This window comes from Staurois parvus, unplaced genomic scaffold (assembly GCF_062004578.1).
Source record: "Staurois parvus isolate SC_StPar_1 unplaced genomic scaffold, SC_StPar_1.0 ptg000175l, whole genome shotgun sequence".
In the NCBI taxonomy this organism is placed as follows: Eukaryota; Metazoa; Chordata; class Amphibia; order Anura; family Ranidae; genus Staurois; species Staurois parvus.
The window spans coordinates 10602635-10626322 of NW_028317971.1; the positions used below are offsets into that span (position 1 = coordinate 10602635).

General features: G+C 43.9%; 1 protein-coding gene across 1 annotated transcript in view; it reads left to right on the forward strand.

Moving 5' to 3' along the window:
- Nucleotides 1-23688, forward strand: part of LOC149462428 (cadherin-related family member 5-like) — a 186808-nt gene that overhangs the window by 121697 nt on the left and 41423 nt on the right. The window contains exon 6 of the mRNA XM_089677000.1: nt 20734-20844. Coding sequence (XP_089533126.1) covers nt 20734-20844 — 111 coding nt within the window. The remainder of the gene's footprint in view (nt 1-20733; nt 20845-23688) is intronic.

The window sequence follows — 23688 nt, forward strand, 5'->3', positions numbered from 1 at the left end:
TGGTAGTAAAGTCTACAGAAAAAAAAACCCCTGCCCCAGCAAGTTAAGGGCATGATGTGCTAGTATGCATCGCACATTAGACTTACCTAAAAGCAAAGCCCTCCAGCAGTGTTCTGTCACCACTAATCAGGCTTCCACTTTCACCCGGTCTACCATTTAAATGACCGAGCCACAATGATAGCACTCCCATCCATGATCAGGGCTACTGTGCCAGTGACTTCACAGGCTACAGATATCATGAATATCTCCTAAATGATGCACATTTAGGAGTTATTCCTTGTACCTACAGGTAAGTTTTGTTGCGAGCTTACCTGAAGGTACAAGTCATCAAGAGGTTTTTACTACCACTTTAAATGTTTTCAAGATAAGTGTCCGTATTTATATGCATTGTGGCGGAAGCGTAGGCAGGAACACACAAAGAAGATGGTAAACACACAGAGCTTCATTGAACTATGGAAGGCACTCAATCAGGGTTGGAAGATAGCGTCCAGGTACCCAAAAAGGGGAAGAGAGTGGAAGAGAGCCCAAAATAACTGTAATCTGGCCCACGATAGGTAGCGATGGCCCGAGCACTCGGGGGGGGGGGGGGCAGTCCAGGTAGCTACGGTACTCCAGACATGCAATAGGCAGTCCGAGCAAGTATTAATCCCAGCACACAATAGGGGCAGTTCAGGCAGCACTGATCCAGGCACTCAATGGGGCAGTTCAGGTAGCAATAATCCGGGCCCTCAATGGGACAGTTCAGGTAAGGGTAATCTGGGCACACAATAGGGGCAGTTCAGGCAAGCGTAATCTGGGCACACAATATGGGCAGTTCAGGTAAGGGTAATCTGGGCACACAATAGGGGCAGTTCAGGGCACTCCGCAACACGCGGCTTGTAGGAATACCCACCGGAGGCGGCTTGCAGACACTCAGCTTTCCAGGGACAACAGCGACAGCAGGCAGGAGTAACCTCTAGGGACCCAGTGACAGCAGGCAGGAGTAACCTCTAGGGACCCAGTGACAGCAGGCAGGAGTAATCTCTAGGGACCCAGCGGATCAGCAGAGCACTCGGCGGGGTCTGGCTGTGGGGTCTGGCCTCAGCTCAGACCCTGCACAGCACCCTGTCCCGAGCAGGGGATGAACAGCCACCTGTTGGGTCCCGCGCCGGCCTTCTTAAGCCGGCGCAGGACGCTTCCTGGGTGCCCCGGCCACGGCTGGCCCAGTGTTGGGTTGCCGGGGCAACGAGGCATGCCCCCCTCACTCGGGCCATGTGCAGGGAGTGCAGCCTTTGTCTCCGGCGGGTGCAGAGCGCGGGAAGCCTCATGCCCGTGTTGCGCCCACCGGGGGGCGTGTGGAGACAGGTCGGCGGCACTGCACCAGGGATTCTTGGTGGGGGGGGCCCGAGAGGTGCTAACCACACCACAGGGGCCACTTCCTCTCATCCTGCACAGCCTGTCTTCAAACACTGCGGCAGGATAAGGGAACTTGGCAAGGGGGGGAGGGAGGGGTGAGTTGACAACAGAGGGGTGAGGTGACAACAGGCCGGGGGACAGCAGGCACAGGGGGGTGGGGGAGGCACAGGCAATCCGTGACAACTATCATGCCATATTTATGTATTTATTTAAATAAATAGAACTAGCAAAAATGTGCCTATCCCTCTTCAGAAGGCCAAGTCACTGCAGTGAAGCATGCATCAGTGCAGTGGCACAAAGGCACTGATACAGTGGCAATTTAATTGTGGGCATATAGGATAGAGCTGAGGAGGAGTGTGGAGGGAGGAACATGGGGTTAATTTTTGGTACTTAGAGTGTTGAGGGGGTAAAGTGGTATCAAGGTGAAGTGATGGAAAGGTATCAGACATGGTAGTAAGAAGGGGAGTACAGGCACATAGACACAGTTGTGATGGGGGTGGGGGATGCGGGCATAGTAGTGGTGGGAAGGAGGATGAAGGCTCATTGGTGAGTGGTGCATATGTGAGGTTCTGTCAACTGTAACTCCATATGCATTCCTCACAGCCAGTAGCAGAGCTCAGGTGAAGGTTTGGTGGTGTGATCTGACAGGTCGGAGTGTACAGTGCCTGTCTAAGCTGCAACAGAAGGCAGGGTGTGGGAAGGTGGTTTGAGCTGTTGAGGACAGAATTTAGAAGGCCATGTCCCATTTCAAAACAGACTCAGGAACCATGCTGGATGAGCTTCCTGCTGGGTATGGCTGTTGTGGATAGTGCTGATCTACATTTAAATGTAGATGTTATTGCAGAAGTATAGTGGGTACACAACGCTATTACCAAGAGTGCTACTACTAATGTGTGTGTTCCAATTATTGCCACCATTTTGGGTTATCCCAAAGACTCTACATTCCCCTGGAGATGACCTGGCATATAATAACAGTGCTGCTGATCTCCTCTAACCTGTAGCAGTTGTATCACATGTATGCAATCAGCTCCCAGCATAGGAGGTCTCCCATCACTATGAGCTTAGTTTTGGCTTCTAAGTACATGATCTACTTAAGAGAGATGGAAATAAGTTATTAGCAATGGGAGACTTCCTTTGAGCTGATCGATGGTATGTGTGCTCATCTGTTAAAGTTAGTGAAGATCAGCAGTACTGACATGCACTGTTGAACCCCATAGACTTCTATGGTTTTTGCAGCAGATCAGTGAAGATCAGCAGCACTGTCATGCACTGTAGAACCCCATAGACTTCTATGGTTTTGGCAGCAGATCAGTTTCCTAGACACCTAGAAGTCTATGGGGATCAGCTGCCTACATAGTGAAAAGTTAAAGCAGTATTAAATCCAAAATCCCAAATATAATATATTGCAGCTTACCAATCCTTAGATGTGGTGGCTGTATTAGTATTTTTTTAGGCCTTTTTTTTTGCTTTTATTTTACCCGGTGATCCAGCCAGTAACACACTTCCTGTCTTAGGGAGTCTGCATTCATATTGAAGTAATAAAGCAAACAAAGTTGGACAGCAGCATTGTCAGTTGGGGAGAGGGTAGTGTTAGATGCAGAGCTAGATGGACTTAAAGCGGAAGTAAATAAATCTCACAATAAAAAAAATTGGTCCAGTACAGGTAGTTTTATAATGTGCTAGTATGCATGACATACTAGCACATTATGACAGATTTAACTTAAATCTAGGCCCTCCAGCGGCATGCTGTCACTACTGCTGGGGCTTCCATCTTTACCCGGTCTTCCTTCTGCGGGTGTTTGAATGGCCGAACTGCGATGACCTCACTTCCATACATAAATGCAGGAGACACGGCCATGGCACAGTGCTCTGAATGGATGGCATGCTCTCCGTTAAGAACACAGTGCACATGTGTTGTCTGCAGTGATGTCACATGTGACATCACTGGCTGCTACTAAAATAAATATCTCCTAAACAGTGCAGTACACTTATCTGTAGATAATCAGCATGGAGGTCTTTGCTACTGCTTTAACTAACAAATTGAACCTGAACTCCAACACTTTTCAGCAGTTATAGCAAACAGCTTTTTTCGTTTTGGGATACAGATAAATGAATAAAAGCTGACCCTTGTAAGCACTATTGTCAGCATCAAATAGTTTGTCTCAACTCTTTGACTTCTCTGACTGATACTTTGTTTGGACAGCCTGTTGTGTTAAAGGAAGTTTAAAAATCCAGACTTAACTGGCACATCACCAGATGAAATAAAGAAAAAAAAAAGCTGTAAAAAAGAATGCAGCTGCCACATCTAAGGATTGGTCAGCTGCAATGTAATACTTTTTTATGTTTGGGTTCAATACCACTTTACGATGCAATAGCAACAGGTAAACACTACTGCAGAACACTGGTGGACGCCAGAACTGTATGAGTCTACAGCGAGGGAAAAGATTAGAATGGGGGAGAAGAAAACACTCAGAAAACGCTGTTTGAAAGTTTCCCTATCCTTTAAGGTAAAACCAATTATAGGGCATTTATATTTTTTTCAATAAATTACATAATGATTGTTTTAACAAAAGAAATCCAACTTTATAAACTCTGAATTGCTTTAAAACATATTTGCTAAGATCTTAAATATATAATATAGTGCTGAGGTTTAATAAGCTGGACAGATAGGAGAGCAAATACTGCCTGCCATTCTGGGAAGCCCCCTACTAAATCATTATAGTCTACACATTACATTGCCAGCAGTGCAGATCAAAATATAAGGGTCCCCTTCACACAATGCAATTTCCTTGCGATGCTCTACTGATAACGTGTTTTGCATTAGGGCAACCATTTCATCAAGAATAAGCTGCCAATGGATGTCAATGGAAACAAGCACAGTTGCACCTTTTTTAATGCAGCATCCCATAACACAAGGCATGTATGTTATGGTGCACTGCAGTGTGAGACCATGGACACTTACTGTGCTTGTCCTTTGGGGTGGTTTTCTACATGGATGGCACCACAAGGTAAAAACTGGCAAATACAGGCCAATGGCACCACAATGTAGAAGCTGGACATTACAGGCCAGTGAGTTTAACATCGATTGTAGTCGAGTAAATGGAATCACTCCTGAAAAGAAGGATCATTGATCACTTAAAAATACACAACTTGCTGGACCCAAAGCAGCATGGTTTTACTCAGGGCAGATCATGTCAGGCTAATCTGACTGAATTTTTTTACTATATTACCAAAGTTTTGGTGGTGCTGTGGACATAGCATGTCTTGATTTCAGCAAGGCATTTGATACAGTTCCACATAATGATCTCATACAAAAGTTGTACAAGCTAGGACTTAGCCCTTAGGTGGTTCAGTGGATATGCAGTTAGCTAAAGGATAGATACCAGATTGTGGTTGTAAATGGGGTTCACTCAGAACAGAGACCAGTCACTAGTGGTGTACCACAAGGCTCTGTACTAGGTCCTGTTCTATTTAATCTATATGTAAGTGACATAACTAAAGGCTTGTTGGGCAAGGTATGCCTTTTTGCTGATGATACAAAGGTGTGTGATAGGGTTGATATCCCTGGAGGTATTTGTAACATGAAACATAATTTGGCATTGCTGAAAAATTGGTAAAAAAAGTGGAAACTGAAGTTTAGTTCAGTTCAGTGTTTGTAAATGTAAAACAATGCACATAGGGAAAAAGAATCCATTGAGAGAGTACAACATTGGGGGTACAATGTAGCCCAGCACTACAGAGAAAAATAATTTGGGGGTAATTATTTCAGATTGCAAAATGAGCAAATAGTGTGACCAGGCAGAAAGCGAATAGATTTCTAGGATGCATTACTACAGAGTGGTCAGCAGTAGGAGGTCCTGATTCCCTAATATACATGTGAAACTCGAAAAATTAGAATATCGTGCAAAAGTTCATTTATTTCAGTAATGCAACTTAAAAGGTGAAACTAAGATATGAAATATACTCATTACATGCAAAGTAAGATAGCTCAAGCTGTGATTTGTCATAATTGTGACGATTATGGCTTACAGCTCATGAAAACCCCAAATCCACAATCTCAGAAAATTAAAATATTGTGAAAAGGTGCAATATTCTCGGCTCAAAGTGTCCCACTCTAATCAGATAATTAAGTCATAACACCTGCAAAGGGTTCCTGAGCCTTTAAACAGTCTTTCAGTCTGGTTCAGTAGGAATCACAATCATGGGAAAGACTGCTGATCTGACAGTTGTGCAGAAAACCATCATTGACACCCTCCATAAGGAGGGAAAGCCTCAAAAGGTAATTGCAAAAGAAGTCGGATGTTCCCAAAGTGCTGTATCAAAGCACATAAATAGAAAGTTATGTGGAAGGGAAAAGTGTGGAAGAAAAAGGTGCACAAGCAGCAGGGATGACCGCAGCCTGGAGAGGATTGTCAGGAAAAGGCCATTCAAAAGTGTTGGGGACTTTCACAAGGAGTGGACTGAGGCTGGAGTCAGTGCATCAAGAGCCACCACACACAGACGGATCCTGGACATGGGCTTCAAATGTCGTATTCCTCTTGTCAAGCCGTTCCTGAACAACAAACAATGTCAGAAGTGTCTTACCTGGGCTAAAGAAAAACAGACCTGGTCCGTTGCTCAGTGGTCCAAAGTCCTCTTTTCTGAAGAGAGCAACTTTTGCATCTCATTTGGAAACCAAGGACCCAGAGTATGGAGGAAGAATGGAGAGGCACACACTGCAAGATGCTTGAAGTCCAGTGTGAAGTTTCCACAGTCTGTGTTGATTTGGGGAGCCATGTCATCTGCTGGTGTTGGTCCACTGTGCTTCATTAAGTCCAGGGTCAACGCAGCCGTCTACCAGGAGATTTTGGAGCACTTCATGCTTCCTTCCGCAGATGAGCTTTATGGGGATGCTGACTTCATTTTCCAGCAGGATTGGCACCTGCCCACACTGCCAAAAGCACCAAAACCTGGTTCAATGACAGTGGGATTACTGTGCTTGATTGGCCAGAAAACTCGCCTGACCTGAACCCCATAGAGAATCTATGGGGCATTGCCAAGAGAAAGATGAGAGACATGAGACCGAACAATGCAGAAGAACTGAATGCCGCTATTGAAACATCCTGGTCTTCCATAACACCTCAGCAGTGCCACAGGCTGATAGCTTCCATGCCACGCCGCATTGAGGCAGTAATTGCTGCAAAATGGGGCCAAATCAAGTACTGAGTACATATGCATGCTTATACTTTTCAGAGGTCCGATATTGTTCTATGTACAATCCTTGTTTTATTGATTGCATGTAATATTCTAATTTTCTGAGACTGTGGATTTGGGGTTTTCATGAGCTGTAAGCCATAATCATCACAATTCACGGCTTGAACTATCTTGCTTTGCATGTAATGAGTCTATCTCATACTACATGTTACTGTTCCTAAAAAATGCACATTACTGCATCATGTAGGTCTTAAGGGGGTCTAATGTCTAACTATACTTTCAAAAAACTTAATTCTAATGATCCCTTCCCTATGGTAACTAAACTCCCTTGCACTTACCCTAGATCAGTGAACGATGCATTCAGGGAGCCAGAGCTTGCACTGTATAGGGTGTCGCTCAGTCAGAGCAGTCTCCCTGCAGGCTTACAAGTAGACAGCATTTGCATTGGGGCTTATGAAGAGCCCACTACTCCTGGCACACTGCACCATGACATGGCATCCTCCTGCTCTCCAGCACCCCTACTACTGCACCCCTGACTGTGAACCTTCTTGCCTGCCAGCATCTCTGTCACTGAACTTCAGACACTGCACCATTTTGCCAGCTGGCAACTCTGACACTGCATATTCCATCTGTGCCCCTTCGCCCCTCACTCCCCCATCCCAGCTCCCCTTGTCTCCAGGGAAATGCAGATAGGTGGAGAGGCTGAATCCTCTTTCAACACTTCTTTCTCACGTTGGTGACATCACTTCTTACCCATGTAGCCTATAGAGGCCAATGAGTCCTCCAGGCTCTGGGCGCACTATACACAATGCATACACCACTTAGAGAATAAGGCTAAAGGGCTGAGAAGTCAAACACTGAACCCACCCATCACCTCCATTACGATTGGACCTTTCCAATGTGACAGCTGCTGTCTAGAAATTCAACATCAAAAGGCACCCTTTAAAATTATGGACAGTCCCGAGGCACCCTTGAAAATTATGGACAGTCCCAAGACACCCTTTAAAATTATGGACAGTCTTGAGGCACCCTTTAAAATTATGGACAGTCCCGTGGTACCCTTTAAAATTATGGACAGTCTTGAGGCACCCTTGAAAATTATGGACAATCTTGAGGCACCCCATTCTAAAATGGGGTGCTTCAAGACTGTCCATAATTTTAAAAGGCCACCCCATTCTACGTGAAAAATGATTCTAATATTTTTATACAACAGCAACATACACCCAACATAAAAGGGGATTTATTCTTCCAAAGCAAATACACTTTTTCACACTGGTATTGACTAGTATTCCAGTGTTTCTCTTCTCCCTAACTGAGCTAATGTGACCCCAGCACTGATGGAGAGAGGCAAGGGAGGGTCAAACAAGGATGCCGTGCAGGCAGCTGACATCCTCCTTATCAACTGATGATGTAATTGGTTGTCAGGACGCTGTTGGCTAGAAGGTTGTTATGGTGCACAATGAAAACCTGTGGCTTTGTGTAACTAGAAGGCAGAATTGTTCCACCAGCTGGCTTGTATACAAGTTTTGGCCAATTCTTAGACATTTTGCCAAACCACCTCTGAAGAAACCTCAAGGCACCCCAGGGTGCCTGGGCACCCTGGTTGAGAAAGGCTGGCTTAGAGGAACCCACAACACAGTGGCTCTCGTGAGGGTAGCGCTACAATAACACCACTATTTATTACCCCTGCTAAATGAATGAACCTTTTAAACTGTTATTTTGAACTTGCAATGTATATCAAACTGAAACTAAGGGGAAAACTTGAATTCCATGTAACTTCCTATATCCTTTTTCTACAATAATTATAAAATAGGATGGGATGCAATGTGGAATGAGGAAATGAAAGGTATATAAGCCTTCCGCTGCCATGGGTGTAGCACTATACAGTATCTGTGGTAGCACCCACATGTAAACAGACTCCGGACTCCTACTGTATACGTATAGCTGGGAGTTTGTTTACCCGTTTCCACCAAGCTGTCAGCTTTTTTGTAGAAGTAATTTGCGCTGTACAGGAAGATTTCTCACAATAAGAACAGAAACATAGCCAAGAAGGGCTTCTTCAGTGGAACATTAGGACACAGTACTGGGGGTCAGAAGAGTAAAGTATAGGGGGGACCAGGGCACAGTAATGGAGGTCAGAAGGGCAAACTACAAGGGCATTAGGGCATGGTACTGAGGGGTGAAGAGGACAAGGTACAGAGGGGCACAAGGGCCCCATACTGCAGGGTCAGGAAGGTTAAGTACAGGGGGGCACCAGGAAGCAAGACACACTACTGGGGGGTTCAGGAGGGTAAATTCCAGGGGGCAGCAGGGCAGAGTAATGAGGGACCCAGACAGTAAAGTACTTGGAGCACCAGGGCATGGCACTGCGGGGGGGGGTCAGGAGGGTAAAGTACAGAGGAGCATCAGGGCACAGTACCGGAGGGTCAGGAGGGCAAAGTAAGGGGGGCACCAGGGCACAATACTGGGGGGCAGCGGCACACAATACTGGGGGGTCAGGAGGGCAAAGTATGGGGTGAACAGGGCACAGTAATGGGGGTCAGGAGGGCAAAGAACAGAGGGGTGCCAGTGCACAGTACTGATGGATCAGAAGGACCAAGTACAGGGAGGGAACCAGGACTTGGAACTTGGGATTTAGGAGGGCAAAATACAGAGGGGCAATAGTACTGGGGGGGGGTCAGGAGAACAAAGTACAGGGGGGGCAGCAAATCACAGTACTTGGGGGTCAGGAGGGAAAAGTACAGGGGGTCAGCAGGGCATGGGGCTGGGGGGTCAGGAGAGTAAAATACAGGGGGGCGCCAAGGCATGGTACTGGGGGGGGAGTCAGAAGGGCAAAGTACAGCAGGAAGAAAGACACAATACTGGGGGGGTTCAAGAGGGTAAATTCCAGGGGGCAGCAGGCCACAGTATGGGGGACAGGAGGGCAAAGTACAGAGGGGCACCAGGGAACAGTACTGGGAGGTCAGAAGGGAAAAGTAGAGGGGGGCATCAGATCGCGGTGCTGGGGGGGGGGGAGCAAGGAAGGCAAAGTACACGGAGCAACTGGGCATAGTGCTGGAGGGGCTCAGGAGTGTAAAGTACAGAGGAGCATCAGGGCACAGTACTGAGGTGTCAGGAGGACAAAAGTACAGGGGGAACAGGGCACAGTAATGGAGGGTCAGGAGGGCAAAGTACAGAGGGACACCAGAGCACAGTAGTGAGGGGTCAGAAGGAACAAGTACAGGGGGGGCACCAGGGCTTGGAACTGGGGATTTAGGAGGGCAAAGTATAGAGGAACACTAGGGCACAGTACTGGGGGGTCATGAGGGCAAATTCCAAGGGGCACCAGGGCACAATTGTGGGATTCAGGAGGGAAAACCACAGGGGGGCTCCAGGGCACAGTACTGAGGGACAGCAGGGAGTACATGGGGGAACCAGAGCATGGCACTGGAGAGTTAGGAGGGCAAAGTACAGGAAGGCACAGTACTGGGGGGCAGCAAAGCACAGTACTGGGGGTCAGGAGGGAAAAGTACTGGGGGGGCACCAGGACACAGTACTAGGGGGCAGCAAAGCACAGTACTGGGGGGTCAGGGGGGCAAGGATAGGGGGGAAGCAGGGCACTGTACTAGGGAAATCAGGAATGCAAAGCACAGAGAGGCACCAGGACCCAGTATGGGGGGTCAGGATGGAAAAGCACAGGGGTGCACCAGGGCACAGTACTGGGGGGGGGGGTCAGGAGGCCAAAATACAGGGGTGCACCAGGGCACAGTACTGGGGGTCAAGAGAACAAAGTACAGCGGGAGCACCAGGGCATGGTACTGGGGAAGGGGGGGGGGGTCAGAAAGGGCAAAGTACAGAGGGGCATCAGGGCAGAATACTGGGGTTCAGAACAGCAAAGTACAGGGGGGCAGCAGGGCATGGTACTAGGAGGTTAGGAGTGAAAAGTACAGGGATGCAATAAGACACAGTAGTGGGGGATTAGGAGGGTAAAGGATAGGGGGCACCAGAGCACAGTACTGGGTAGCAGCAGGGTATGGACTGGGGGGGGGGGTCAGGAGGGCAAAATGAAAGGGTGCACCAGGGCATGGTACTTGGGGTCAGAAGGGCAAAGTAGAGAGGGGCACCAGTGAACCGTATTGGAGGACAGCAGGACACAGTACAGGGTTGCACCAGGGCACAGTACTGGGGGGACAGGTCGGCAAAGTTCAGGGGGAGCACCATTGCACAGTACTGGGGGGGGTCAGAAAAGGGAAAGTACAGGGGAGAACCAGGGCATGGCACTGGGGAGTCAGGAGGCCAAAGTACAGAGGTGGGCTAGGGCACAGTACTGGGGGTCAGAAGGAAAAGCATAGTGAGGCAGCAGGGAACAGTACTGGAGGCAGCAGGGAACAGTACTGGGGGGTCAAAAGGGAAAAGCACAGGCATGCACCAGGGCACAATAGTGGGGGGTCAAGAGGGAAAAGTATGGGGACACCAGGGGACAGTACAGGTGTGCACCAGGGCACAGTACTGGGGGATTAGAAGGGCAAAGTACAGAGGGGCACCAGGGCACAATACTGGGGGTCAGGAGGGAAAAGCACAGGGGTGCACCATGGCACAGTACTGGGGGTCAGGAGGGCAAAGTACAGGGGGGCACCAGGGCACAGTAATGGGGGACTAGAAGTGCGAAGTACAGAGGGGCATCAGAGCACAGTACTGGGGGTCAGAAGGGAAAAATACAAGGTTACAACAGGTCACAGTACTGGAGGGTCAGGAGAGAAAAGTACAGGGGGAGCAACAGGGCACAGTACTGGGGGGGTGGGGGTGAGAAGGGAAGAGAACAGAGGGGCATCAGGGCACAGTACTGGGGGTCAGAAGGGCAAAGTGCAGAGGGGAACCAGGGCATGGTACTGAGGAGAGCAAGGTAAAGAGGGAGCACCAGGGCACAATACTGGGGGTCAGAAGGGCAAAGAACAGGGCAGAACCAGGGCATGGTACTGGCGGGTCAGGAGGGTAAGTTACAGAGGGGCACCAGGGCACAGTACTGGAGTGTCAGGAGGGCACAGTACAGGGGTGCAATAGGGCACAGTAGTGGGGGGGTCAGGAGGGCAAAGTACAGGGTAGTACCAGGGCATAGTAATTGGGGTCTGGAGGGGAAAATGTAGTGGCCAGACCATTTTTGCAATTTTTCCTTTTTGTTTATTATTTTTCACTTAGAGCTTTCAGAGTTTGTTAAATACCCCTAAACCATATATTTTCAGAAATCACATGACCTACAGAATTAAAAAAATGTGCCACAAATTCTTCTGTGGTGGAGATGACTAATCAGAATAGCTCTGGTCAATCCCCAAAACACAGCACAGAGAAGAGGGAGGAGAGGGAGGATTTCAACGCTGTACCTGCTGTGCGACCCCTGACAGTTCATCAACCCCAGAAGTAGGCACAGTTTGAGCCGAGGGGGGGGGGGTTATGGTGTTATTTGAGCCACTTGCCGTCCAGTCATGTACCTGGTACAGTAGTTGTACTGGGATGATGCCTGCAGCTGCGGTACCATTTTTTATAGCCGAAGGTCGTCTCTCTTGTGATAATAATCGGAGTGGCTAACTAGCCGCTCAATTGCTATTACAAGCAGCAGGAGGGGACTTCCGCCGCCTTCCGTGGTTTTACCGGTATCTCCCTGGCACCCACACCTCTCTCCTGCATCAACATCAGATCATTGGCAGTAATTCTAGCACCAGACGTCCTCTGTAAATCTAAAGTGGTAACCTGTAAAGGATTTTAAAGCATCCCTTATGGATAGTAAAATTAACGTAATTTGTGAAGGGCATGTTCAATTGTAAAGCATGACAAGTTTGGTACCTATTTATTTGGCATAACATCATCTTTTATATTTTACCAAACATTGGGTTATGTATTGTGTTGTTTTGCATTAAAATTCAAAAAGGTGTATTAGTTCCCAAAAAATTGCATTTGAAAAACCGTTGTGCAAATACCATGTGACATAAAAATTTGCAAAACCCACCAATTTATGGGGTCTCTGCTTTAAAAAATATATAATGTATAGGGGTTCTAAGAAATGTTCTAGCATACTGATTGCTACATGTAAACAAAAAGTGTCAGAAAGGGCCTGGTCTTTAAGTGGTTAAATTATTTTCTGTAAAGATGAACAAACACTTTAAATTTTGTTATCTATTGACAATTTTGGGTCTGTAGTGTTTCTCCATCTCACGGGCTTGTGCAATTTTAAGGCTTGATTTGTTTTGTATCTGTTTACTCGATGCAACCTCATATTTTTGATTTTTCCAAAAACAATGGGTAATATATTGTTTTGCGTGCACTAAAATATTTGGTCTACAGGGTCTCTGTTTTCAGAAAATATATGTTTTGGGGGCTGTAAAAAACATAGCTTTGGCAGTGAAAGGGTTAAAGTGTTACTAAACCCAGGAGCCTGCATTCACAATATCTTGTCTCCCACAGTACACAGAACATGGAAATGCAATTATTTTAGTAAATATAAACTGCTAAATACTTTTTCTCATCAGCAGTTAGAGCAGTCTTGTCACTTCTATTAGTGTCCAGCAGAGCACTGGTTAAAGCTTGTAGGAGGAGTTTTCATTCTCCCCTATGAGGCTGTAGGACCCATGACCCTCTGTCTGGACAGTGCTGATTGGTCCAGTGCTGATCACATGTACTCTCCCAAGAAACAAAAAAACTCTCTAGCAATACACACAAAATTGAGCATGTGCAGCTTGCCCCCATGGCTCTGTTCTATCAGAAGATATATAGGGGACAGTAAAAGAAGGAGAGGATCAGAAACATCCTTTTTACACAATGCAAAGGATTAACCCCTTAGGTTTCACAGTGAGTATATAAAGCATGCTTTACTGCATATACAGACTGACTTTACTGTTGTGGGTTTAGTAACACTTTAAATGTTACATAGTTAGATAGTTAGTCTGGCTGAAAAAAGACAAAAGTCCATCCAGTTCAACCATAAAAAAAAAGTTATAATCCTATACCCACAGTTGATCCAGAGGAAGGCAAAAAAACCAGCAAAGCATGATCCAATTTGCTCCTGCAGGGGAATTAATTCCTTCCTGATCCCCCGAGAGGCAATCGGATATTCCCTGGATCAACTTTACCTATAAATGTTAGTATCCAGTTATATTCTCAGTATCCAATAAAGAATCCAGGCCTTTTTTAAAGCAATCCACTGAGCTGGCCAGAACCAACTCTTGAGGGAGTCTATTCCACATTTTCACAGCTCTCACTGTGAAGAAAACTTTCTGTGTTTGGAGATTAAATTTCTTTTCCTCCAGATGTAAAGAGTGCCCCCTTGTCCTCTGTGATGACCTTTAGGGTGAATAGCTCTACACCGAGTTCACTATATGAACCACTGATGTATTTATACATGTTGATCATATCCCCCCTTAATCTCCTCTTCTCAAGAGAGAATAAATTCAGTTCCTCTAATCTTTCCTCATAGCTGAGCTCCTCCATGCCTCTTATCAGTTTGGTTGCCCTTCTCTGTATTTTCTCCAGTTTTCCAATGTTCTTTTTGTGAATTGGTGCCCAAAACTGAACTGCATATTCCAGATGAGGTATTATTAATGATATGTACAGGGTAATATGATATCTCTCTCTCTGGAGTCTATACCTCTTTTAATACCAGAGAGGATTTTGCTCGCTTTAGAAACCGCAGCTTGGCTTGCATGCCATTATTAAGCTTGTGATCTACCAGAACTCCCAGATCCTTCTCCACCATTGATTCCCCCAGTTGTACTCCCCCTAGTATGTATGATGCATGCATATTCTTAGCCCCCAAGTGCATAACTTTACAGTTATCAACATTAAACCTCATTTGCCACATAGTTGCCCAATTAAACAGTGCATTGAGGTCGGCTTGTAAATTGGAGACATCCTGTACGGACGTTATTCCACTGCACAGCTTGGTGTCATCTGCAAAGACTGAAATGGGATATTTAATCCCACACCCTATATTGTTTATAAATATATTAAAAAGTAAGGGTCCCAACACTGAACCCTGGGGTACACCACTGACAACCCTAGACCATTCAGAGTATGAATCATTAACCACTACTCTTTGAATACGATCTTGTAGCCAGTTTTATATCCATTTACATACGGATTTTTCCAAGCCTGTAGACTTTACCTTACACATTAGCCGTGTGTGGGGAACTGTGTCAAACGCTTTTGAAAAATATAAGTATACCACGTCCACCCATGTCCAAGGTTTTACTCACATCCTCATAAAAAGAAATCAGATTTGTTTGACAACTTCTGTCTTTCATGAATCCATGCTGTCTGTTGCTTAAAATATTTTTTACCAGCAAGAACTCATCTATGTGGTATTTTATTAAACTCTCCAGTATCTTCCCAACTATAGAAGTTAAACTAACAGGTCTATAATTACTTGGTAAAGATTTTAACCCCTTTTTAAATATTGTCACCACATTGGTCTTACGCCAATCCAGTGGTACTATGCCAGTCATTAAAGAGTCCCTAAAAATTAGAAACAATGGCTTTGAAATGACAGCGCTCAATTCTTTAAGGACCCGTGGGTGTATGCCATCCGGTCCAGGTGCTTTATTCAACTTTATTCTCTCTAAATATTTTTGGATCATATCAGTTGTGAGCCAATGTGGATCATCTGGAGCTGTGTCAATACCATGCCCATTATAGACAAGAGCTCCCCCATGCCCCTTTGTATACAAAGAGCTGAAGAAGGTATTTAATAAATTTGCCTTCTCTTTGTCCCCAGTCTCTAGATTATTTTGTAAAGGGCCTACATGCTAGGGCCGGACCTTTTTACTATTAATATATTTGAAGAATTTTTAGGGGTTGGTCCTGCTATCTTTTGCAATCTGTCATTCGTTTTCAATTTTTGCAGCCTTGTTGCATTGCAGAAATTATCATCAAGGTCTTTAGAATAGTTTTATCCTCTGAAATAATTCAAATTTTATCACAATTAAATATTTGAGTTACTTTATATACAACAACTGTGTTTCCAGTACTAAGAATACTGTGGTGATATTAGACTTCAATAGCAGTAAGTCTAGCACATTTTTCTCATTGCATTATGACAAAAATCTGTCAGACCATAGTAATGTCTAAGAAATTTCAGCAGTAGTGTTGTTGATGCGTTTCTCGGGGAGGTTGTCTTAGGGCTCAACTAACATGCCTGCTGCTCTGAAAAGAGATCCATGGCAGAACACTTTTCAGAGGGCATGGGACAGGTGGTGAGGAGGCAATATGTCGCCTCCTCACTGCTTGTTTTAAATCTCAAAATTCTGCACCAATACACAACAACCACATGCAATGCAGGTGTAGTGCCCTGGCCTAGTTAGGCTAAAATTTGTTTTTTGCTCTGCTGTACTCAGTGCAGTGGTGATCTGGGTTGTTTTTTTTAATTTGGTCTGGTCAGGTTTCCCTTCATTTAGTGCTTGATTACTCCTGCCTGTCTCTGGAAGAAGCTTCCACCAAATAGAGTAGGTGGGCCAAGCCACTGAAGTTATGACTATTTATCTGATTTATCTGCTCTCAGTCAATCCCTGGGAGGAACACCCAGAAAATGACTGAAGGAGAAGATAAATGTTAGGGAGGCTTGCTCGGAGTGTTCTTGTCCTGGGATGCAGCCTGTGTACTGGAGTTGCTGTTTGGGCCACAGCATGTGCTTGGCTGAGGGCCTGCAGGAGATCTGGTTAAGAGACATTTGCTGGAGGGTATCACCTGGGAAGACTGGTCAGGAGAGGGAACCTTTTCTTCCTCATTGGAGAGTGTCACATGGAGGCTGAGTGGCAGACAGCTGTCCTTGGACTGTAAAAGAAAGACTTTGAATATCGATCCCAGGTGTGCATGTGCTTGGGATGTAAGTGCCAGAGGTTGCTATAAGGACTGGGGCTACTCACATAGAGTTTTAATTAGCTGGCCATTCCCTCCTACCCCCACCAAAGGCTGTTACAAAAGTAGTTTGGCTAAAGTTTGTCTTCCTGCTAATTTTTCCTGACCTTCTGGAGTATCTGGCACCCGCACCCCTCTCCTGCTTAGGTTTTCGACACTAAAATCATAAAAAGACACCCCCTAGACAGAGCCTATATTTGTTGGTGTGCTTGGAATTGTGTCTAGGCCTGGCAAAATCTGTACTAACACGGGAAACCTGGGTTATAATTAGCGGCCCCTCCAGGGGTGAGAGCTACACACACATTTGTATAGCAGTTGTATAGCAGTTGTGACATGGCCTCTTTCACTTGAATAGGTTGCATTTGGTGGTGGTAGCACCTGAGGAATACGACATACCATTTACCTTTTGCCATAGCCCGTAAAGCAAAGCATCTTGACTACAGCCTGAGTACAGTCCTGAGCGGCTGCATTGCTTTGTTTAAATGAATGGTCAATATATATTACATGATAACAGGAATTATGCTCTCAAATAACACCAAAGGTCAACATACAGCACTGTGCAAATGTTTTAGGCAGGTGTGAAGGAATGCTGTAAAGTAAAAATGTTTTAAAAATATACAGTATATTTTAATTGTTTATTCTTCTGTTTGCTCGCTTTGCATTTTGTAAATTGATAAAAATAATCTAAATCAAATCAATATTTGGTGACCAGGGGCAGACTGACAACTCATGGGGCCCCCGGGCAATAGGGGATCATGGGGCCCCTGTGTCCTTGCCAAAACTCAAAAAAGCCTATGAAAAAGGTACTAGGGGCATCTCATGGGGAGTCCTACTGACCCTGGGCCCTCAGGCAGTGCCTGAGTTTCCAAATGGTCAGTCCGCCCCTGGGTGTGACCACCCTTTGGCATCAAACCAGCATCAGTTCTTCTTAGTGCACACAGTGCTTATGCACAGTTTTTGAAGGAACTCAGCAGGTAGGTTGTTCCAAACATCTTGGAGAAATAACTACAGATCTTCTGTGGATGTAGGCTGTCTCAAATCCTTCTGTTTCTTCATGTAATCCCAGACAGACTCAATGATGTTGAGATCAGGGCTCTGTGGGGGACTCAACCATCACTTCTGGGACTCCTAGTTGATATTTACCCTGAAGACAGTTCTTAAAAATATTGGCTGAATGTTTGGGGTTATTGTCCTACTGCAGAATAAATTTGGGGCCAATTACATGCTTTCCTGATGGTATGGGAGGATGAATAAGTATCTGCCTGTTGGATTTTCGACACATATAATACTTCTTTAGTGTCTTGAGGCAATTATGAATGAAAGAGCCGTTGAAATAAAAAATAAAGTGTGATTTTATTCTATCACATAATGGCTTAAAATAACAATGTAAAGCGTATCATGAATAGTTACATGTAGATAAAACCAGACATATCAAGCAGAAGTTATAAAGATGTATCACCATTATGTCCGTTGTCTCATGTGCTTTTTTGTCTGGTTCAATGCAGTTGAGTCTGACCGTGTGGTCTTGTCTTGTTCAATGCAGCTCAGTCTGACCAAGTGACGAGATCTTTTCTTACAGCATGCACCTGTTCCAGCTTCTCAGAATATGTTTATGCATGTCTGTATGGACAGACGTGTGTGTGTGTGAGAGTGTCAGTGTTAGCGTGCGTCCATCAGATTGTCCCTTATGGTCTTTTATGAAGCAAGTAAGCGTCATAATTTGGGATCCTGAGGCCTTGTATGGCAATCAATACTGCTTAGCAGAGCAATTTCATAGAAGGGAGGGGACGCTACATATATGGTGTTTTTGATGGACAGGTACATATGTGATGTCCATAATAAGCTGGTAATGTAACATGTGCTACTCATATTTAAATGATAATATAAATTAAGAACGTATCTTTACAATATCTCAATAATGTATAACCACTAATCTACATATGTAACAATATTACCAACTTATAAATCATAAGCTAAATACACACAGATACTATTAAAATACATTATGTAATAGTTATTCTATAATGAGTCACTAATAACACTATTGACATTTTCCACCAGAGTCCTGTAACCAGCTATGCCTTATTATAGAACACTCAGCTATCAGCTGGTTAACTAGCTCAGCTGTCTCAGTTTAACTGTCTCAGCCTTTTACTGAGGAAATAAATATTATCATCGGCTGACGGCGACCATTCAAACATTTTAATATTAATTATGATTAATCATAAAAACCAAATATTTTGCAAGCTTGCCATCAATATAAGTGCCGAATTATAAATTTGATATAATTAATTTTTTTCACTGCCTGTATTTCTCAGCATTGAGGACACCATTCATTGGGCAGTGAGAGGACCAGTGGTCAGCCAAGGAAATTTACTGCATCAGTGCCATCAGCACAGAACTGGCAAAAACCAGTAGAACCCAGGTACACCCATCTACTGTCCAGTTTGGCTAAAAGTGGTCTTCATGGAAGCATTGTGACCAAAAAAGGCCATACCTCTGAAGTGGAAATAAGGCTAAGCTACTCAACTATGCACAAAAACATAGGAAATGGGGTGCAGAAAAGTGGCAGCAGGTGCTCTGGACTGATGAGTCAAAATTTTAAATATTTGGCTGTAGCAGGAGGCAGTTTGTTTGTAAAGGACTGGAAAGCGGTACAATAATGAGTGTCTGCAGGTAACAGTGAAACATAGTGACGGTTCCTTGCATGTCTGGGGCTGCATTTCTGCATATGGAGTTGAAGAGTTGGTCAGGAACAATGGTGTCCTCAATGCTGAAAAATACAGGCAGATACTTGGCCATCATGACATACCATCAGGGATGCGTGTGATTGGCCCCAAATTTATTCTTCAGCAGGACAATGACCCCAAACATACAGCCAATGTTGTTATGAATTACCTTCAACGTAAAGAAGGACAGGGATTCCTGGAAGTTATGGTTTGGCCTCCACAGAGCCCTGATCTCAACATCATCGAGAATGTCTGGGATTATATGAAGAGACAGAAGGATTTGAGGCAGCCTAGATCCACACAAGGTCTGTGGTTAGTTCTCCAAGAGTGCCTTTAAAAACTGCGTGCACAAACTCCGTGGATACCTAGAAGAACTGATGTTGGTCTGAAGTAAAAGGGTAGTCATACCAAATATTGATTTGATTTGGATTTCTCTATTGTTGATTTACTTTCCTTTTTGTTAATTGATAAAAATAAATTATTTACATTTCTATTTCTGAAAGCATTCTTATGTTACAGCATTTTTTCACACCTGCCGAAAACGTTTGATCAGTACTGTATTTTCCTGACAGCAAGGCCAGTTTCTATTCTGTACAATTGATATCAGGTTTATGGCCTAAATTCCAAGTTTGTGTCAACCCCTACAATTTACTAAGACCTACCTGATATTTGATACCACTAAATGTTTCAGAGTGAAACAAGATAGCATAAAACTAAGAAAAACCTTGCAATCTCCTCGGCTTAACTGTGTTCCACTTTCTTAGAAAAAGAAATACTAGCCACATATCTGATTCTCTGGAAAGAGGAAGTAAGCAAAAATGTATTACCATATGTCAGAAACCTGCATATAATGAAATATCCCAGCTGTCTTTGAATTTGAGGTCAGTTATTCTATTTTAGGTAGACAGGAACCAAAGATGTTTAACTATACTGTAGATGTGCCCATAAACTTGTACAGTACCTTAATACATCAGAGCACCTGAACTATAGAAAATTAATGCATTGATGGTCCAACTGTTTTATTCCTACACACCTATAACCGTAACTAACTGATCTGAATGTTCAGTGCCTGGGCTGATAGAGCAATGTTAGGAATTGTAGTACTTCATACACAGGTAGATCACTGAATAGTCAAATCTGTTCTCCCATTCTTTGGATACCCATTGGTCAATCACGTAAGTCATCCTCTGATGATGATGATGATCAGGGTCACTGATCAGAACAGTCAAACTAGTATTTCACACATTGTGAACACCCAAACAGATGCTGTAAATAAACATGGTTGCCTGTGAAGGAATGGATGAAAACATTTTTAATGTAATGTCAATGTCAGCAGATTATATCCTAGAAACCTGAAGCCTTCATGGACTCCAAGCTGTTAGTTTGTATCTAACATTACATCAGGAACACATTATCTTCAACAGCAACCTAATCTTGTATAGCATTGACTGTGGATAACAAACTATGATGGCTAGAATGAGTTCATCAACTTTTAATGAGTTACAGATCTGGTTCTGAATCCTAGTTTTGTTTTCAGGGTGACTACAAATACTTTCACATGGATCTCCCAAACAACGGCAAAGTATTGCTATCCCGCCCTCTGGATTTTGAAAGTATGCAGCAACTGGAGGTTGTTATTCATGCTGTGGTAAGAATACATTTAGGATCAATTGCTAAACTCTAGCTGGGATTCACTGGGGAAGTGTCAGATTGCTGCGGAGAGACTGCTGCTTTCACACAGATTACTGCAGTTTTACTGACACTGCAGACTCCTGCCTTGGGAGAGGACTTTGTGCTCTTGCTGGAGCTGCTTTCTAAATCAACAGGAAGACATTAAAAAACTGTAGATTATTGCACTCAAAGTATATCTGTTTAGTTAATAATAATACAATTGGGCTTTAATTACACAGCTGTCCTGAGCTCCTAAAGTCCTCACAGAGAACAGTTTTAAGGACTTTTCACATCACTGCCTAAATTACCACTTTTTTGGTATATTAGTTTTATTAGTTAATATTTTAAATGATATAATGTATGCATTATTTGTCTTTATGAATATTATTATAGCAGTTTGTTGCCAGCTCAGTCTGTTCAAATTGAATGTATTGTTACCCCCTCGTCCCTTCATGACAGCAACTCATCATTAGGTATTTATCTTTTGATTACCAAGGAATATACTAAATGTGAGCCTGGAATATTAATGTATATTATATAGGCATCTTTAATCTAAAAAAAATCTGGAAAAAGGATGCAACTACCTATTGGGCAACTTGGCAGGGACATGAAAATTGTATAGGGCACCATGCCAGGGATATAAAGAATATCAGCAACCTAAAGGTGATGTTGTTTGTTACTAATAGTGCTGTATTCTAATATGTTAAAGTGTTGTCAAATGATTGCACACATTTATTTTCTAATATCTGTGCATTTTTCCCAGTTAGCAATAGAGCACACTTTTGTTAGTGTCTTTTCTAATCCAGTATATCCTCATTAAAAGGGCTGAGCTGTTTCTTTTATGAAGGCACTTGTTCATTACTAAAACTGATCGTGACATAATCTTATCAGTTTAGCACGAAGCTTGTAAGAGTCGTCTAGCTGTTGAGCAAAAAAAAAAAAAAACCCAGAATATTTTAAAAAGTATATACGTTGTTAAAATCTTCAATTATGGGCCACAAGCAATTTGGAAATTGTCCCTGTGGGTCAAAAGGTGATCTCTCAGTCAAGTTACTTTAGTGTGAACCCTTTTTAAATGCTCATTAAATAGACTTAACTATGATGAATGTAGTAAGTGAAGACAGATGCAGTCATTCTTCTAGGTAGACGTAAGTTTTAAATAGATAGTAATCCTGGCTATGGGTGTCCCCCTCACACTGCAAGTAATCACATTTAACTTTAATCTGGTAATAGTATTGTCCATAAACCATTTGACACTACTGCCCATTCTGGGTTTTGACTGGTTTTGACTAGGTCATTATAGGACTCCCCTGCTATTACCTTTAAGATTTCAGCTTAACATCCTGATCTTACCTATATATGGTTCCTATCCTCTTAACAATATTGGAGGTATGTATAGTAGCAAACTAACACCATTGTGTTTCTCCTGCACCTTTCTGAACATAAGAGGAAAATAAAACAGTCGCTATATTCAAGGTGACTTTGCGAGTCAAAGCTCCTTAAAGTTGAGAAATAGCCTTTTTTCATTCTTTAATGTAAGGAAGGAGATACAATGGACTTTTTAACCCTGGCTTTTCTTTCTTTCTGTATATGAGGAAAAATAGAAAAAAAATAAAAAAGATACCAAGCACCCTCATGACATCAATGACACCATGCAGGAATACCTGGCAGCCATAAGGTTAGAGACTTTTCAACCATCACACATACAAATTAACCATTAAGGTTGAATTCCAGGTATGAATCTTATTTACATAGTTAAATTGGTCCAGCTAATGTACAGTATCTCACAGAAGTGAGTACACCCCTCACATTTTTGTAAATAATTTATTATATCTTTTCATGTGACAACACTGAAGAAATGACACTTTGCTACAATGTAAAGTAGTGAGTGTACAGCTTGTATAACAGTGTAAATTTGTTGTCCCTTCAAAATAACTCAACACACAGCCATTAATATCTAAACCGCTGGCAACAAAAGTGAGTACACCTCTAAGTGAAAATGTCCAAATTGGCCCCAAAGTGTCAATATTTTGTGTGGCCACCATTCTTTTCCAGCACTGCCTTAGCCCTCTTGGGTATGGAGTTCAACAGAGCTTCACAGGTTGCCACCGGAGTCCTCTTCCACTCTGCCATGATGACATCATGGAGCTGGTGGATGTTAGAGACCTTGCGCTCCTCCACCTTCCATTTAAGGATGCCCCACAGATGCTCAATAGGGTTTAGGTATGGAGACATGTTTGGCCAGTCCATCACCTTTACCCTCAGCTTCTTTAGCAAGGCAGTGATTGTCTTGGAGGTGTGTTTGGGGTCATTATCATGTTGGAATACTGCTCTGCGGCCCAGTCTTTGAAAGGAGGGGATCATGCTCTGCTTCAGTATGTCACAGTACATGTTGGCATTCATGGTTCCCTCAATGAACTGTAGCTTCCCAGTACTGGCAGCACTCATGCAACCCCAGACTATGACACTCCCACCACCATGCTTGACTGTAGGCAAGACACATTTGTCTTTGTACCCCTCACCTGGTTGCCGCCACACATGCTTGACACCATCTGAACCAAATAAGTTTATCTTGGTCTCATCAGACCACAGGACATGGTTCCAGTAATCCATGTCCTTAGTCTGCTTGTCTTCAGCAAACTGTTTGCGGGCTTTCTTGTATATCATCTTTAGAAGAGGCTTCCTTCTGGGATGACAGCCATGCAGACCAATTTGATGCAGTGTGCGGTGTATGGTGTGAGCACTGATAGGCTGACTTCCCACCCCTTCAACCTCTGCAGCAATGCTGGCAGCACTCAAGACAACCTCTGGATAGGACACT